The sequence below is a fragment of the Halichondria panicea genome, chromosome 9, assembly GCF_963675165.1.
Source record: "Halichondria panicea chromosome 9, odHalPani1.1, whole genome shotgun sequence".
Classification (NCBI taxonomy): Eukaryota; Metazoa; Porifera; class Demospongiae; order Suberitida; family Halichondriidae; genus Halichondria; species Halichondria panicea.
The window spans coordinates 4,488,031-4,503,964 of record NC_087385.1 but is presented as its reverse complement, the minus strand read 5'-3'; the positions used below and the strand labels follow the sequence as shown (position 1 = coordinate 4,503,964).

The 15,934-nt window shown below is 42.6% G+C and overlaps 4 protein-coding genes, 1 long non-coding RNA gene and 1 other non-coding gene across 10 annotated transcripts; 4 read left to right on the top strand and 2 right to left on the bottom strand.

Annotated features, from left to right (window-relative positions):
* Window positions 1-82: 82 nt before the first annotated feature.
* Window positions 83-4,346, bottom strand: LOC135341176 (importin subunit alpha-3-like). 2 transcript variants are annotated; one of them, XM_064537676.1, is made up of 17 exons: window positions 4,221-4,346; window positions 4,053-4,137; window positions 3,882-3,926; window positions 3,678-3,803; window positions 3,565-3,617; window positions 3,454-3,501; window positions 3,327-3,365; window positions 2,764-3,019; window positions 2,411-2,497; window positions 2,246-2,353; window positions 1,565-1,633; window positions 1,284-1,412; window positions 1,121-1,174; window positions 926-1,048; window positions 810-878; window positions 574-759; window positions 83-503 (listed from the first exon to the last, which is right to left on the bottom strand). In XM_064537676.1, the coding sequence occupies exons 2-17, from the start codon at window positions 4,101-4,103 to the stop codon at window positions 411-413; spliced, it is 1,536 nt and encodes a 511-aa protein (XP_064393746.1). In that variant the 5' UTR covers window positions 4,104-4,137; window positions 4,221-4,346; the 3' UTR covers window positions 83-410. The 2 variants fall into 2 exon arrangements, with proteins under 2 accessions (XP_064393746.1, XP_064393747.1); XM_064537677.1 differs by having other exon boundaries at window positions 4,198-4,337.
* Window positions 4,340-5,242, top strand: LOC135341198 (uncharacterized). The gene is made up of 2 exons (XR_010396535.1): window positions 4,340-4,556; window positions 4,637-5,242. It is a non-coding gene; the product is annotated as an uncharacterized LOC135341198 (long non-coding RNA).
* Window positions 5,243-5,318: 76 nt separating this feature from the next.
* On the top strand, window positions 5,319-5,391 carry Trnai-aau (transfer RNA isoleucine (anticodon AAU)). The gene has a single exon. It is a non-coding gene; the product is annotated as a tRNA-Ile (tRNA).
* A 20-nt stretch (window positions 5,392-5,411) lies between these two features.
* Window positions 5,412-7,090, bottom strand: LOC135341193 (uncharacterized). Of its 4 annotated transcripts, none has more exons than XM_064537704.1 (9): window positions 6,913-7,089; window positions 6,758-6,846; window positions 6,578-6,697; window positions 6,403-6,509; window positions 6,203-6,263; window positions 6,108-6,155; window positions 5,810-6,001; window positions 5,691-5,756; window positions 5,415-5,619 (listed from the first exon to the last, which is right to left on the bottom strand). In XM_064537704.1, the coding sequence occupies exons 1-9, from the start codon at window positions 6,941-6,943 to the stop codon at window positions 5,503-5,505; spliced, it is 831 nt and encodes a 276-aa protein (XP_064393774.1). In that variant the 5' UTR covers window positions 6,944-7,089; the 3' UTR covers window positions 5,415-5,502. The 4 variants fall into 4 exon arrangements, with proteins under 4 accessions (XP_064393775.1, XP_064393773.1, XP_064393774.1 ...); XM_064537702.1 differs by having other exon boundaries at window positions 5,417-5,619; window positions 6,203-6,323; window positions 6,913-7,088; XM_064537705.1 differs by lacking the exon at window positions 6,108-6,155 and having other exon boundaries at window positions 5,412-5,619; window positions 6,913-7,090.
* On the top strand, window positions 7,086-9,662 carry LOC135341197 (centrosomal protein 20-like). Its single transcript, XM_064537711.1, has 5 exons — window positions 7,086-7,245; window positions 7,309-7,397; window positions 7,503-7,611; window positions 9,289-9,379; window positions 9,441-9,662. The coding sequence occupies exons 1-5, from the start codon at window positions 7,221-7,223 to the stop codon at window positions 9,604-9,606; spliced, it is 480 nt and encodes a 159-aa protein (XP_064393781.1). The 5' UTR covers window positions 7,086-7,220; the 3' UTR covers window positions 9,607-9,662.
* Window position 9,663: 1 nt separating this feature from the next.
* Window positions 9,664-15,410, top strand: LOC135341169 (transmembrane 9 superfamily member 2-like). Its single transcript, XM_064537670.1, has 12 exons — window positions 9,664-9,873; window positions 11,089-11,156; window positions 11,214-11,334; window positions 12,534-12,794; window positions 12,998-13,228; window positions 13,336-13,524; window positions 13,639-13,833; window positions 13,919-13,976; window positions 14,030-14,247; window positions 14,336-14,484; window positions 14,578-14,861; window positions 15,058-15,410. The coding sequence occupies exons 1-12, from the start codon at window positions 9,739-9,741 to the stop codon at window positions 15,180-15,182; spliced, it is 2,034 nt and encodes a 677-aa protein (XP_064393740.1). The 5' UTR covers window positions 9,664-9,738; the 3' UTR covers window positions 15,183-15,410.
* Window positions 15,411-15,934: the final 524 nt, after the last annotated feature.

Below are 15,934 nucleotides of genomic sequence, written 5' to 3'. Positions count from 1 at the left end.
CCAGACTACATTAAAAGCATAATGCACGCAATCTATAGGGAGCTTCGACCTATTAGGAGAAGTTATTGAATAGATCAGACCACTGTGAAAATAGCTTTCATGTCTAAAACATCAATCTCAGTTACACAATAGCCACAGTAGTGATTCACATTGTGTGTACAACACCATACATACATACATACATACATAAATAATATTAGTGACAAGTAATACAAAATGCACATAAAGAGTCTGGGCCAAAGCTATAGAGCCCAGTAATAAAACACATGATCAAAAAAAAAAAGCATCGAGAGTGTTTATATTTGGCAAGTGGGATACATCAGAACGGAACTGATAGGCACAACTCATAATACATGCAGGAAAAGTTTACAACTTCCGTATCTACTCTGATTGTAGGATCGACAGTCTTATCAGAACTGGTATCCTCCCTCTGGTGCATCCGAGGGGCCAAATTGAAACGCCTGGGGGCCCTCCGATGGTAGCAGTGATGAGTCCTCAATATCCTAAAGGGGGGGGGGGGGGGTATGAACGAGTGAGCATAATTCTTATTGTTGAAAAATAGAAAAGACTTACATCTGTACTGAAGTATTTGTCAATGATTGAGTAGGCAAGTTTGTACACATCCACGTTCTTGTGGTGTTGCAAAGCCTCAATTTTAGTGAGTCCCCCAGCCTCTTCAATAGCAGTGGCTATAAAGTCCACGTCAGGGCCAGCCATTTTAAGCATGTTGGCCAGACCATCCAGAATCACATGGACACACTAAACAGGAGAACTGCTTGTGACAAATATTAAAAAATGAATGCACTTACTGTTGTGTCCTTACAGTCCAAGAGATTGCACATAGGAGGTATGGCTAACTGCGACACTAGGTAGTTGACCTATAGGGGTAAGTGAGTACACGTAACATGTTTGTGAATTGAGTTACCTGCTCTGGAGTTCCGCCCACTGTGAAGTTACTGACAGCCCATGCTGCCTCTTTCTGTGTTCTGAACTCTCCATTGCCTAACAGGTAGATAATGCTTGGGACCAGATTCGCGTCAATCACCATCTGTGTGTGTGAGAGGGTAAAGGGGGGTAAGGTGAACAAGTGAACAAGGTGGGACCAGACAAAGTGGCTTACTTGAACTTGATATCTGTTTCCAGCCACTATGTTGGACACCGTCCACACAGCTTCCTACAGAGAAAACATCTCTATTAGGCTATACATCATAGACACATGCCAATAATCCACTATCAAAGGCTGTTTGTTATGACTAATTATGCGTGTTCGTCTCTGAGCTTACCCTAACAATTCCAGGTCGAGTGTGGCCCATAAGATTGAGTAGGTGGAGCAGTATTCCTCCGTCCAATACCGCTTGTGTTTGCTCATCGTTGCCTGTCACAATGTTACCAAGTGTTCGGAGGGCAGGCATCTGAGGGAGGAGAAGATTAAACACACAGGGTGGGGGACTGAAAATATTTTATCAATTTACTTCGTTTGAGTCATTAGTAAATTGGCAAGATGTGTAATTTGTAATTGTTGATTTTAGAGTACTAAGAATGTTGGGAAAAATGTACAACTTACGACAACTCTCCCCTCACTGTGCGCCAGCAGAGGTACTAAATGTGGAATCACTTGAGACTCCACAACAACCTGGTAGTGATTGTGGGTGTGAGGGTTCATGTGTATGGTTAGAAAATGAATTGTGCAACCTTACAGTACAGTGGTCTTGTGTTAATTAGGAGTGTGCAAGTGGTCAATACAAGTGAGAAACAAACACAGTAACACTGCCACCTATTAATCCTAATCAGATTACTGTCTGGGAATGCCTTTGAAGTACACTCATCAGCTAAACCAAGACTTGGTAATTACTGGGTGGGTATCAACAAAGGCTAATCTAGTTAACAATGATACACTTCAGACGTAGAGGCAATAGAGCCAGCAGGGAACAATGGGAGAGTGTGAACACTGAACCACAGGTCTTGGTCTACCTACTAGCTACCCACAGTACAACTGATAGACTACCCACAGCCCTCCTGCCTAATGCCACAACACTGGATTAGGTAAATGTGGGCTTCCTCTTAGGGTACCAGTTTACCACAATTAATCAAAGGGGAGGGCAATATGCATACAGCACTAATGAGTCCAGTGTTAGCAAACACTGTGGGGGTGTACTACTACATTGTACATCAACATTAATTTGGTAACACTACTACCGCAATACTACCACAAAAGGGGGCAACTTTAATATCATGAAGCTGTCACCTGGATTTGTCTGTCTTTTCCCTCAGCCAGGAAGGAGAGTGCCCAGCACGCATCCACCTTGACAGCTAGGTCTTCATGCTGCACTAGATGCACCAGGGCAGGCAGGGTCTGTGGAACAACGGTGTGGTAAAGGATCATCAAATGTAAAAGTGATAAAGGAATTACCTTGCAGACAGACTCAAATGGTGGAGGTGGGTTTTTGTTTCTGCACAAATTGGACAGTGTCCAGGCCACGTTTCGAAGGAAAGGTATCTGAGAGAATAACACGGACATGGAAAATCACACCAATTCTCGGTGGACAAACAAAACTAACAGTGCATGACTTGCTTGTTATCGATCTATGATTGTCATTATTAATTTTAATCAGGATGGTAGTGACATCATCAATGTTGTGCCATCGTCCCCTTAATAATAATATTATGTCTGAAATTAGTATGAGATCAGCCAAGGCCAGCTGGTATTCTTAGAATAGCCATTACCTCAGCACAATACTTCATAAGTCAACACTGTTAACTCACTGCAGTGTTGGCATGAACAAATGACAGAAGAGGCTCAATAATTCCCTCAGAGATGACATAGTCTCTACAGGAGGCACCATCCCCTGTGATATTCCCTAGAGCCCAGACGGCCTGCTCACAGACATGGGGTTGAGAGGAGTGCAGTAGTTTGATGAGGAGAGGGACGGCACCGTGTTTCACGACAGTTCGAGTTTGCTCCTTGTTGCCAGAGGCTATGTTGGTGAGTGCCCATGCTGCTTCAAACTGGAGCACAGGGCTAAAAATAAGAGGGGTAAATGTGCAACGACTCAGACAGTATTGTGTACTAGTAAACATACAGTATGTATACGTAGTGTCCAATGTAGCGTTATGCATTGGATTGTTGCTTGACAACTAATCAGCAGTCAAATAAAGACAACTAACATGGTGAATACAGATTTACACAACGAAAGGACCTAGCTATGTATGTTAATAAGCAGCTATAAAAAGGTTAGCTAAGGCTAGAAAAAGATAATGGTTAGTAAGCTGCAAGGTAAGTAGGCGAATCTTATAGAAGTGCAAAATAATGACATCGACACACTCACCTTTCAAGACAGCTGACCAGGACTGGAACAACCCCTGAACTACAGAACACAGATTGGTTATAATAATCTGGCTAAACATAGGGGAAAGAGATGGTTTCCCCTTGCAAAATGGCTTCCACCCACTTACTTAATGAGCATGTCGATAGGGGGATTCTTGTCTTTCGAGAGAATTTTTCTGGAGAAAACAAACAAACAAACTCAATCCTCTCACATGCTCAGTACCATTGTAGAGGCCTACCTCACTAACTGTACTGCATCAAACTGCTCTGGCTGGTCAGCACTTTGGGCTTTCTGGGAGGGGGACAGGGGAACTAGTACTCAAGACAAGAATAAACACGATGGGATAATTACCTCGACTAATGCTCTCAGAGTTTCGGGTGAACAACTGCTCAAAGTGGGCAAGTGTGCCGATGACTCATCGTCATCTTCTGGTATTTCTATATTTCGTCTCTTTAGCAGTTCCTCATCTTTACGATTCTGAGAAAAACATGTGAGTTATGTGATAATGTGTGTGCATAAAGAGGGTATGGTTGCGTGAGATTATATATAACTTACTTTTCTCAGTTCTACAGTGACCTCTGATCTCCGCTGTCTCATATCCTAGTAAGGTGTATAATTATGTAGACACACATAATTATGTGACACATGTATGTATTAACGTACTAAAATTCACAGTAATAATTGTACGCACATTTATATAAGCCTAGTCATGCTAATGACGCTTACCGTGAGGCTCCTTCCCTTGTTCTTGTACGTCTTTAACCTTCCTTCGGACATGCTGCCTGTTGCCTCTTACAGAATGTGTTTCCCACTTATAAAATTAAATATTATTATGCAATTTGTGTACACTAAAAGTGAAGTACTACATTACCTTTGCTTATAATAGTGCCTCACCTCTGTGTTTTTGTCTTCTCTGTGAGTTAGATACAGTGGATAAGAGAGTTTAATAAGGGAGAAAGCAGAAATACAATGTCTTGGAATGTCAGGCATGCGGCATGGCAAAGGTCAAAGGTCAACGATTCCTACAATCATGGTGGGCGTGGCCCAAGTATTTGCGAGTACGAGTCCCATGTTAGAATTAGAACTAGAGCTAGAGATATCGGTGCGCAGTATCATGGCTGATGATCAAATTGCTGCTAGTAAACAACAACAACTGAGAGAAGCAAGACGTAAAAGGATCTTAGAGAATTCTCAAGCAAGACTAGAAAAGCTGAAAGGATCACAAGTGAGGTAAATCACGCAACATAATATATATTCTAATTAATGCACAGAATACCATCCTCTAGCTCTCTCTCTCTCTCCTATTACAGCAGTGCTAATGTACCACCTCCATCTGCTCCTCTGAAGCAATCAACACCCCAACCCCCACCTACAAGTGATGACTCTCCCCTGCCTGTAGATGACCCCCCTGATGAGATCATAACCAGGACACCACTGACACTACCTCCTCCTCCACCACAACGAGCACTACCCAACACTACTACACAGTCGTCATGGCTGGTTGGCGTGGTCAGTCAAGTCAGCTCAGACTATGGTTACAAGTTGAGAACTGCAGCTGCTCTAATATGTGTTCTGCTGGTCACTGTCCAAAACTTTATGTTTGGTGGATTTGTTGTATCGTATGTGCTGTCAATACTCATACTTGACTGCACACTAATTCTGTGGTTTTTATGGAGACCTGGTACTAGGACCAATGAAGCAAACCCTCTTGGATGGTGGAGTATGGCCTGCGTCCCTTTGTCATTTTTTCACCCATTGCTTCCTAGACTGTTTGAAATTGCTTGTCTGTGTTTAATGCTTCTTAATGTATTTATTAGAGATTTTCTATTTTTTCTGTTTTGCTGTATTGTTTCTGTTGGCTTTGTGCAAGTAGTTTCATCATAAAATTAATTATGTACTAAAAGATGTCATATCAATTAATGTCAAGGCATAATTAAATGAAGCTGTGGGGGGGGGGCTTATGTATAAGAGAATTAATTATTCTGTACATGTGGTCCGTTAGCTTAGTCGGTAGAGCGTGGTGCTAATAACGCCAAGGTCAGCGGTTCGAGCCCGCTACGGACCACTTTTTTTTTTAGTACTGTACTTTTTGACCATTTTCACATTTGCAAGCTATAACCGTAAAGCATAACCTGAGTACATACATTTTGAAAGTAGGTATGATTGAGAGAGCAAGTTAGTGATGGTGTGGAACAGACAGTAACTGTGCAGCTGCTTCCAAATTGGAGCCAGTATGTCGGAGAGCTCTTACGGAGTCTTCTCGAGTGAACCCCATCCTCACCAGCTGTTCTACCTGCATGGAGAGAAAACAATAAATTAATCGTAGGCGGGTAAATGTACATTTCTGCAGCCACTACCGGATACCTGTGCTGCTGGAGGCTCTACTGGCTGAACTGGAACAGGTCCACCAATCCTCACAGTACGGAACACCTACGTGTATCAGCAGCATAATAAAAGGGATTCAATAAGTATGACAACTCCACCTGTCTCTGCTGTATTTGTTGGAGCATGTTCTCCATCTCATCCATCCTCTGCTGGCGCTGCACCTGCAGTGATGCCCCCGAGTATCGCTTAGGGGGTGTGTCTCTTCCTAGTAGTCTGGCAAGTCCAGACTCCACCCACTTTGGCAGAGAGGGAACTGGTATCCTAGTAGAGTGCACAAGTAAGCTACCAGCCTGAAGGAGGAGTGGGTGGGAATAAATACAGCTTGAAAATAGGGTCATTAGGGTGTATTATGGTATATGAGATGTATGAATAAATACTACGTAGCGAGAGACTCACTATTCCAGCGAAGGTGAGTAGAACAGAGGGAAGCGAAGAACAGGAAAACTACAGTGATACACAGTGAGAGACAGTTGTGCAATACAATGACTCACGTAAACAGAGAGGAGGTAGAAAGGAATGCTTCCAGAGTGGCGGAGTCCCATCAATGTGCCGCTGTGAGGGGACACCACTGTCGTCAGGTACTGCACAAGCAGAACACCCACTACTGTGTGGCTACGTGTATGCGTCATACATGAAATGGATTTCAAATGAGAATCTTCAAGCCAATTTCCTAAACAACTCAGCAACTCACACAAGAGCTCCTTTACTGCCAATAAGCTGAGCCCCTTTTACACTAGTAGACATGGCCAACAGCCAAGTAGCCCCCACACCTAGTGCACAGGATAAGCACAGCTTGCTCTGCATAAGGGGGGGGCACATAGTGTATGAACACGTAACAGCTCCGCAGTTACATTTAATCTTCTCACCAGGAACTTGGTGGAGCTCTCTCTTTTCTCCAGGACTCTACAATAGTAAAGAATCATGGCAGCTAACAACCAGGTTCCTGGCGTTGGGAGGGCCCACACATGGAGGAACAGTAGACCATTCTATGAGTGTGTGTATGTTTGCAATTGGGGAAGGTAAAATGCATGGATGTGCTCGCTTACAGAGTAGTGGGTCTGAACTGATAGTATGTAGTCGAGGAGTGAGCTGGCTCCAGTGAGCACCAGTAGTGACTTTACTACAGGGCATTTGTCTGCATAGTGTCATCGTATAAAACGAACATTTTATATCAGGGTGAGTGAGAAACCATTTAACTTACAAAACCCTCCATCCCTGCTCCATGAATTCATTATCACAATGCCTTTCAGATGCACAGATCTTGAGCTACTATTCAATGACTATATAATATATTTACTGTGAGATCGAGAGGAGAAGTGCAGCTACCGACAACTTTTGCTGAGCTAGCTGTATTTTGTGTGTAGGGGCAGGGGAATTCTCACTGTCATAAGGGAATTCCCCTATTTTTTAAATTGTATACTGTAGATACCGGTACTTCAAATTAAATTTGCAGCTGCTCCCCTTATACTTTTAGTCAAGTACATACTCTGGCTGCTGACTATCCCATGAATGGCTGAGCAGGAGCTCAGGACAGGTCAGGTGAAATTGGTGGTATTTTGTTAGAATATAAATGCTATTTTTTCATACATGAATGCAGCACTCAAGGATGTCCTGGAGAAGAGGGGTGTCCTCAGTGAAGTCCAAGCAAGGATCAGAGCTGAAGTCTACAAAGCACTGCAAGATGATGTGAGTGTGATGACTAGACTGTGACGTACAGTCGTCCACTCGTCCACTCATGCATAAAATATAAATTGCTTCTCAATCTGGGATGTCCTCAATCTGTACATGCAGAGTGTGTCAAAGCCTGAGCTGTGTGAGGAGAACCTGCTCATAAACGAGTTGATACGAGAGTACCTTCAGTTTAACCAGTACAAGTACACTGACTCCGTCCTAGTGGCTGGTGAGTCCAACCCATGTATAGACCGGAAACCACTCCCCTTCTCTTGGGGAGAAGAAGACTGGCAAGCTGCCGTGTTGAGAGTTGTCCCAGTACGTGAAGAATGTCACGCTCACACAAGAATGCAAACGTCACAGTCATATGCCACCACCGCCCACGTGCTAACTATTACTGCACAAAATATTATCGGCCCCAAGTATAAGTACATACTGGCAGTCTGTTATCGAGGCCTAATGCAATATTACCCACCATTTTGTGGTTTGTTCTACCATAGATAGAGCAAAGAGGGATTGGCAACAAAATCGACCTCGAATAACCATCCGTGTTGCCCCGGCGTTACTCGAGGCGTTACTCGAGGCTGTCTACTTCAACATAGGAAGACAGCCTCGAGTAAAGCACAGGCTGGGAATGGTTGAGGAGACAACTGATTGTCTTACTGTCAGTATAACAATCCTGCTGCTGAGTTTAGACTTCATTTCCATGCTTGAGGCTATATGTGATCCAGGACACTACTTATAGTTAGACAATCTTAGCTATATTATAGGTGCTATTGGTACATAGCTATAAAAAAACGGTGAAAAGAGGTGAAAAAAGCGCTATGTACCGCTAGCTCTTTCTCAACAATCTAGAAAAAAATTTGGGAATTCCACATAATACACATCATCAAGAAGCATGGAAATGAAGTTTTGGGGGGTCTTAGAAAGCTCTGTGTAAGGCCTCAAACATAAAAAAAAGTGTTTCGTGGCGTTACGGTGGGGGACAACACGCATCGTTTTAGGATTAAGCCACACACCCTGTACAAAAGTCTACGTTTTAACTTCCGTTGCCAATCCCTCTCTTCTTTATCTATGGTTCTACCAACTCTCAACACGGCAGCTTGCCAGTCATTCCCCTCCAAAATACAACATGATACAAACAAAACGACTGAGATGTATGTTATAGTTATAACACGGGCACGGGCATGAGGGATGTATGGCATATATTGCACTGGCGCACGAGGGCTGAGTGCAATAAATTATATGCCATGCATCCTGAGTGCATGTTTATATCCCAAGGGCATAGCAACATAACACTGTCTTAGTAACACAATATAAACTGCACAAAAATAATGACAGAGACAACCCTATATAGACACAGATGATATGTGCCAGTATCTGCAGCGTATAAGATTGGCATGGACCAATGAATGGCTTGACACAAAATTGTTGGAGTTGCAACGCTGAAATCACTGCAAACAGCCCCACCCCATTGCTGCTCGAACAGTCTCGGCCTCACAACTCAAGCCAAGAAGCTCGACTCTATACGCTGCAAAACAGCTCAAGCCCCCAGCAAAAAGATCTGCTTCTAGATGCTTAGTGCTATGTGGTGAAGCAGAATTGCCATGCTCATGAGGACTAGATCTAGGTCTAGGAACACAGAATCTTTCACAAGATGAACATTGAACAATGATAAAATATGCACGGTAGTAAACAAGAAACTCCAGCAGTGTTGAACATTCCTGCACATTTCTTATTTCTCACGATGTTAATAATGTCTGTCTAATGCTAGAGGGGCGTTTTGTGGTCAGTGCATTATGCTGCATATTGCACTTGGCAACAACGCAACAGAGGTATAAGCTACGGTAGTTGCACTCCGAATTATCTGTACATAGTGATTAGATCTAGTCTCTATTTACTGCAGAAACTGGACAGCACAAGGAGCCTCTGGAGAGAGGGTTCTTAGCAAAACAGCTACACATTCCACTAACTGATCACCCTGGCCCTAACAACATGTGAGAATCATAATGCCATGTAGTGTTCTACATTAATTTTGTATACATAATTGTTATACAGACCCCTTCTCTACCATATGCTGGGTCATTTCCTACGCAAGCCAACTCTTCCTGATCCCTTGTCTGAACAACTAGACGTCCAACAAAAACCGACTATGATATCACTTAAAGCAAGATCTCTAGAAAGTCAATGTGTCATAGAACAACCTTTATTTACTGACTCTTAACTCTGATAATTATCTCCAATGTTATCCGCGGCTTGTAATAAAGGCTACACCTAGTATCATGATTAGGTAATTATAGGGTTCAGAGGTCATGAAATAAACAAAGAAAGAGTTCAAGTTCGATCCAGTTAGCAGATGGAAAATTTCGCTTTTTTAGCCATTCTGGCAATCACCATTCTATCAGTGGAGGCATTCTACCTGCCTTTATTACGTCCAACCAACTTTTGTAAGGAGGAAATAAAGAAAAGAGATAAAAATGCTGATTGCAAGGTGATGCAAAGTTAGTACCGTACTCATTCGATTTAAAGCGACACTTTAAAATAATCATGAAGCCAGAGGTCGTTTCTTTTGGAGGTTAAAAAATTATGTTGAAGTCCTGGTGTCGCATATTTAGAGGGTCACATCGATCTAATTGGAGATTACTCTGATCATAGATTGAAAAGAAAGGGGATTGGAAACGAAAATGTTTGCGTGAAACACTCCGTGTTATAGGGTGTGGCTAAAACTACAAAGGATTATATTTATAGTCAGCATGCTCATTACCTGTCTTGCTGCCAATACAATGTGTTGTACATAGAAATGGTGAAATTGATCACTTTTAATGTTAATTATTCTAAAAAGTAAAGAGAATCTAGCTCTAAAAGGTAGACTAAGCAACGCAGCCACTATCACTAAACAAATAAATGCTTACAAGAAGGAATAGCTCTTACTATGAAGTCGTGAGAGGTCAAAGCCCGTGGTGTCTCTAAAAGTATACTAAAGCAGTTTGAAGGACTATACTGCAAATGTTTATGAACAGTACAGCTTATCCATAGCATGAAACCATCCTATGTAGCACTTCGATACATAATAACCAAGTCAAGCAATGTCCCCTTTGCTGTTTCGGCTTTACAGCAGGGAAAGAGAAAAGTTGACATGGAGTATTTCAAGCTAAACTCAACAAAAAGTAAAAACAGAGTAAAGACAAGGGACTTAGAGCTTGTCAGTGGTGTAAACTTACTTCTCTGGAGTACCTCCCAGCTTCTGAGTGATCGATAGTGGATAGGAGAGCTAGAAACACAACCTGAACACGGTAAAAACTAAAATATTCGCGAGCGCGAAATCATAACGTGGACCCGTTGACACAGGGTGGCCTGGTCGTTTCCAATCCCCTTCCTTTTCAATCTATGCTCTGATGATCCTCGATTATAGGCCGCTTAAATTATATTGTTTCTTGCGGCCTGGAATCAAGGCTGTGGTTTGACCTCTATTTAGGACGCAACATAAAAAAATCATTGTCAACGCTGCAGTCGCTACTTTTTAGAGATCAGAAAATTGGAAAATATCGAGGGTGTCGCATATTTGGAGGGTCGCTTTAAAGCGAATAAGTACAGTACCGTCTTTCTTCTAAGTAGCGCCACTCTAATGGAAGCGCCAAGTAATTCTATGATTAATTTTTAATGGCTCTGTTAGAAGAAAGATGGCATTTCATAATTTTAATTATAGGCTAACGTGTTTGTCCATGTCAACAAGCTGGATTCCCTTGAGACCGTTGTACCCTATGATTACACAAAGTGAGTTGTGGAGTGTGATCAAAAATTAAAAAGCGAGATTGTAAATTTTCTGTTCAGGTTTGATTTCTGCCAAGTGGAGGACGCCATTGAGGAGGGTAAGATAGTCAGGGACAGTGACCCAGTCGAGAACTTCGGTCAAGTGCTCCTTGGAGAAAGACTAAGAGCATCCGCGTACAATGTAAGGCCATTATTATAGTGACATGAATACCACACTGTACATGTGTAATGTGATAACCATGCTTGGTACAATTCTCTGTTCCACGAATCAGAGAGGAAGGAAAGAGAGGGATTGGCAATGGTCTAAAAAATGCTAATATCCATGATGTGCTATGTCATTGACTTTTTTTTCATCTTTGTAGCCTCATTTATAGCTAAAAGTTAACATAAGAAAATCAAGAATTTATGCTGCCTAGTCGATCAACAGAGACACAAATAAGCAAGATATTTAGGCAAAACATCATGACTACGGCAGTGCTTCTTAAAAGGGCACAGACCTAGTTTTCCAGCTCTGAAGCACATTCACTTCTTTCCCGCTTAGACCTCACTTTAAATAACGCACAGTACACATGTAGCCTTATTTACGCAATTCTAAGGTCTCAAGGGACTACCGTATAGCTGGTTATTTCCAGGGGATAAAATATTCGTGGTTTTTGTGGTTAGAGCTCAGACCACGAATATTTTACCTACGAATGAAGCGACCTTGCCTACCTTTACCTGCAGTGTAAGCAGCAACCACGAAAACGAAGTGACTAAATATTGCTCAACCACGAATGTTTTGTCCCCCGAAATTACCGGCTATAACGGTATTAGCTAACGTGATATTACTTCATTTCGCAGGCGTTGTACCGGGAAATAATGCGCATCAAGCATCAAGGATGGGTATGTATACGTGAAATAATCACGTCAGTTACTCCCGTTGCCAATCCCTTTCCTTCTTTTATCTCTGTACAAATATAGCCAGTGTTTGCCCCAGTGATGTAGTGCTAGTTGGCTTACTCAGTGGTAATGCTCAAATAGGGTGGCAGACTATGGGCAGGGGGGAGGGGCAGTATATGTAAAAAAATTACTACTAATCTTTCTTGCCATTATTTAGCACACAGCTTCTCATACATGATCTAGAGAATTCTGTACCAGCCCAGGACTTTCCCCAAATTCAATTATAGCTTTCAACACTGTACACACAAGACTTATACAGATTCCCAAAAAGGAAGCACTGATAATTATTAGCTAACGAGGGCAGACACAACGGGCATGATATACCATAATTATAGAACGCAAATCTTATTCATGAAATGTTTTTAGAGGTAGTTCCACGAAATTTAAGCCTCGAAAACGTCACGCTGTAAATAATTGAAATGCTCTTCATTCTCCACTCAGCTATCCTTTGCTAGGAATGAGAGTAAGCCGCAGGTACTCTGCACCAAGACCTACACTCAGAACAAGGAGAGCAAGGAAAAACTAAAGTTCTTACGTGAACGAATCCATGAGTCGTACATGCATCAGTGGGTCATCGACAACATGCCTGTGACATGGTGCTACTCTGTGATGGAGAGTAATAAACCATTCTGCACAACTCATTTCCCCGTTGGCTGCTTTGTGACAAAGGAAGGGATCCGCCATGACGCCTGCTACCTCTCTGTAAGTTACATGTACAGGATTTGAGGTTTTAAATAAGTGGTAGGAATCAAAGCTGTTGTTCATTGGATGAATACACAGGGCTCATGCTGTTTTCATTGTACAGGTGGCTAACAGGAATGTATATTGTCGTTTGTTGTCATTACACGCTGTGCTATAATAATTACACTGACCTGGAAATGTCGCTGTGTATCACCTTTTTCCAGGACTTAATGAATAAGAATGGAGCTACCTACCTGTTCAACCGGGTCAGCCTTCAAATCTTCTACCACAAGGGCACTAACGAACTGGACGGCCGCATCTTGAGAGCTATGATCCAATTAAAAAGTTGTGAGAAGTCTGACTGTGCAAAACCTCTCAGCCTCCCTAAAGATATGAAAGCTTACACTGATCAGAAACCATTCAGCGTCACCTACACTTATACTGTAGAGTTCATAGTGAGTCATGTTTGTATACGTTTTCATACCAATTACTTAAACCAACCTTTGCATAACTACGTGTGTATGACCATACAATCATCATGCCAACCTCCATGTACCTGTAGGAGAACCAGAACATTCGTTGGGCCTCTCGTTGGGACTACATCTTGACGTCAGCCTCCCAGAACAAAGTTCAGTGGCTCAGTCTAATTACCTCTGTACTCATCACCCTCTTCCTATCAGCCATGGTGGGCATGATCCTACTACGCTCACTGCACAGGGACATTACACGATACAACAAGGCAGAGTCCACCGTGAGTATTGGTGCACACACGCACACACTGTGTATGTTACATGTACATTGTGTAATACTGTTATCTTCATGCGGGCGGTATCCAAGCTGTAATACTCTAACACACCCCATTCAGGATGATGTGCAGGAGAATTTTGGTTGGAAGCTGGTTCATGGTGATGTGTTCCGTCCTCCCACAGCCATTATGCTCCTCTCAGTACTTTCAGGCACAGGTCTGCAGCTGCTTATGATGGTCTTTGTGACTCTGGTCTTTGCCTGCCTTGGGTTTCTCTCTCTACCTAATAGAGGGGCTCTTGTCAAAGCCATTGTGGTGAGTGTGTGTGTGTCATGTCTCATGTGATTCTTTTGTGTGTGATGATATAATTATATTCTGAAGCTTGTGTTCTTTTGTGCAGGTGTTCTATGTGTTCCTGGGCTGGGTGTCTGGCTACTTCTCTGCTAGGCTTTATAAGAGTGAGCTCATATCTAGTAGGACTGCTACGTATATGTACTACCTCCTCTAACAGTGATGGGAGGTCTTCGCTGGAAAAGCAATGTGCTCAGGACAGTGTTCTTTATACCCGGCTGTGCGTTTAGTGTCTTCTTCTTCCTCAACATTCTGCTGTGGAGTTCTGGCTCTTCTGCTGCGATACCCTTCACCACCTTCATTAAACTTCTGGCTCTCTTCTTTGGCATCTCAACACCCCTCACCGTTCTTGGGTCTTACCTCGGATTCAGGAAGATTGTTAGTGCCTCTCTGATGCTTTACATGTACACTGTCAACATTCCTTGTGTGTGTGTGTGTGTGTGTACAACTTGTAACATTATTGCAGGTGATTGAGCAACCAATGGCAACCAATCAGATTCCTCGTGAGATCCCTGATCAGAGCTGGCTGTCTCGTCCAGTGCCCTCCTCTCTGGGGGGCATCCTCCCCTTTGGCTGCATTGTCATTCAACTCTTCTTCATCCTCAACAGTATCTGGTAAGCCTCCCAGTGTGTTCTAGTTTGTTTTTCACTGAAATGAATAATTATGCCATGTACACTGCACTTATGTTTATATTCCCCTTTGCCCAGGTCTGGGTCGATGTACTCCATGTTTGGGTTCATCATGTTGGCCTACATCATCCTCATCGTGGTGTGTGCTCAGACCTCCATCCTCCTCTGCTATTTCCACCTCTGCTCAGAGGACTATCGTTGGTGGTGGCATTCCTTCTTCTCCACAGGGACCACTTCTCTCTACGTACTCTTGTTTGCTGTGTACTTCTTTATGTACGAGACCACTATCACTGGGACCTTGTCCTGCATACTCTACTTTGGTTACACACTCCTCATTGTGTTCTTTTTCTTCATTATAACAGGTGAGAGTGGGTTGGAATTGTTCTTTTAATGATGACGGCCGTTGTACAGTCCGTCATCACACAACATAGTATTCAGACACTTTCTGAATACTTTTTTATGCACGTGTACTCTACAGTGCCAATAATATTATTGTCTATATATAAAATTTTGTCTGTTATTTTAATGAGCCATGTGATTATGTGCTTCCCCGTGCAGGAACTGTTGGGTTCATATCTAGCTTGTTGTTTGTTCGAAAGATATACTCCAAACTAGCACTTGAGGATGTCCTCGTGGAGAAGAGTGATTTTTGCAGTGAAGTGCAAGCAAGGATTAGGAACTGAAGTGTCCCCAGATATACTTTTGTGCAGGCCCTGCCTTCTCTATTTATATATGCTGACTCATTTCCTACACAAGCTGCCGATCCCTCGTCTCAGCAAGAACTCTAGAAAGTCCTTGTGTCAGAGAACAACCTTTTATTTTTCTATGCTTTTGAACGAGTTGCTGGCCAATTATAAAATTCACGGCCAAGCCAACTTAATTGATTCAATAGACTAACAGGAGACGCTCAAGAGTGCTAAAATGAGATAAAAGTGCTGACTCAGCGGACTGAAGTTCCCTTCTATAGTTTCTGTGCATTTACTGTAGGAATTGGGTTACAAAGAAAATCTAGAAGATTAGTTAACAATCGTGACCAATATCCTCTGATCCCACATCAGAGGAGGTGCGACATCTGTGTGCCAAAGGAAATGTTTTAGACACACATTCCCTAGGTCAAAGTTCAGAATGTGTGTTTATATATGACACGCGGATGTCGTACCTCCTCTGATCCCACATGCTTACGCAGAGGAGGTTGGACACGCGTCATAATGTTTTACGGAGGAAATGTGTGTGCATGGAGAGATACACGGAAACTTGCAGAGAACAGTACTCAGTAGCTATTCAGCCAAGTCAAAAGCCTGCAAGCGATTTTAGCACTCCATACTGGTAATAAATGATGCTAAAAATACCCAGTGAAACTAGAAACTGAGTAGCATAGTCTAGTCATACTAGATATATATAGAAGCAATGAGCCAGAAACCTTAGATTAGTCATA

Coding starts and splice junctions, on each gene's coding strand:
- LOC135341176 (XM_064537676.1), bottom strand. CDS start 4,103: ATGTCCGAAGGAAGGTTAAAGACGTACAAGAACAAGGGAAGGAGCCTC. Junction 3,927..4,052: donor ACAAGGGAAGGAGCCTCACG/GTAAGCGTCATT, acceptor ACACCTTACTAG/GATATGAGACAGCGGAGATC. Junction 3,020..3,326: donor CTGGTCAGCTGTCTTGAAAG/GTGAGTGTGTCG, acceptor TCTTATTTTTAG/CCCTGTGCTCCAGTTTGAAG.
- LOC135341197 (XM_064537711.1), top strand. CDS start 7,221: ATGGCTGAGCAGGAGCTCAGGACAG. Junction 7,612..9,288: donor TGACTCCGTCCTAGTGGCTG/GTGAGTCCAACC, acceptor TATTTACTGCAG/AAACTGGACAGCACAAGGAG. Junction 9,380..9,440: donor CACCCTGGCCCTAACAACAT/GTGAGAATCATA, acceptor ATTGTTATACAG/ACCCCTTCTCTACCATATGC.
- LOC135341193 (XM_064537702.1), bottom strand. CDS start 6,943: ATGAATTCATGGAGCAGGGATGGAGGGTTTT. Junction 6,002..6,107: donor TACTCACCTTCGCTGGAATA/GTGAGTCTCTCG, acceptor CTCCTCCTTCAG/GCTGGTAGCTTACTTGTGCA. Junction 5,620..5,690: donor TAGAGCCTCCAGCAGCACAG/GTATCCGGTAGT, acceptor CTCTCCATGCAG/GTAGAACAGCTGGTGAGGAT.
- LOC135341169 (XM_064537670.1), top strand. CDS start 9,739: ATGGAAAATTTCGCTTTTTTAGCCATTCTGGCAATCACCATTCTATCA. Junction 11,335..12,533: donor TAAGAGCATCCGCGTACAAT/GTAAGGCCATTA, acceptor TTCTCCACTCAG/CTATCCTTTGCTAGGAATGA. Junction 13,525..13,638: donor ACAACAAGGCAGAGTCCACC/GTGAGTATTGGT, acceptor CACCCCATTCAG/GATGATGTGCAGGAGAATTT.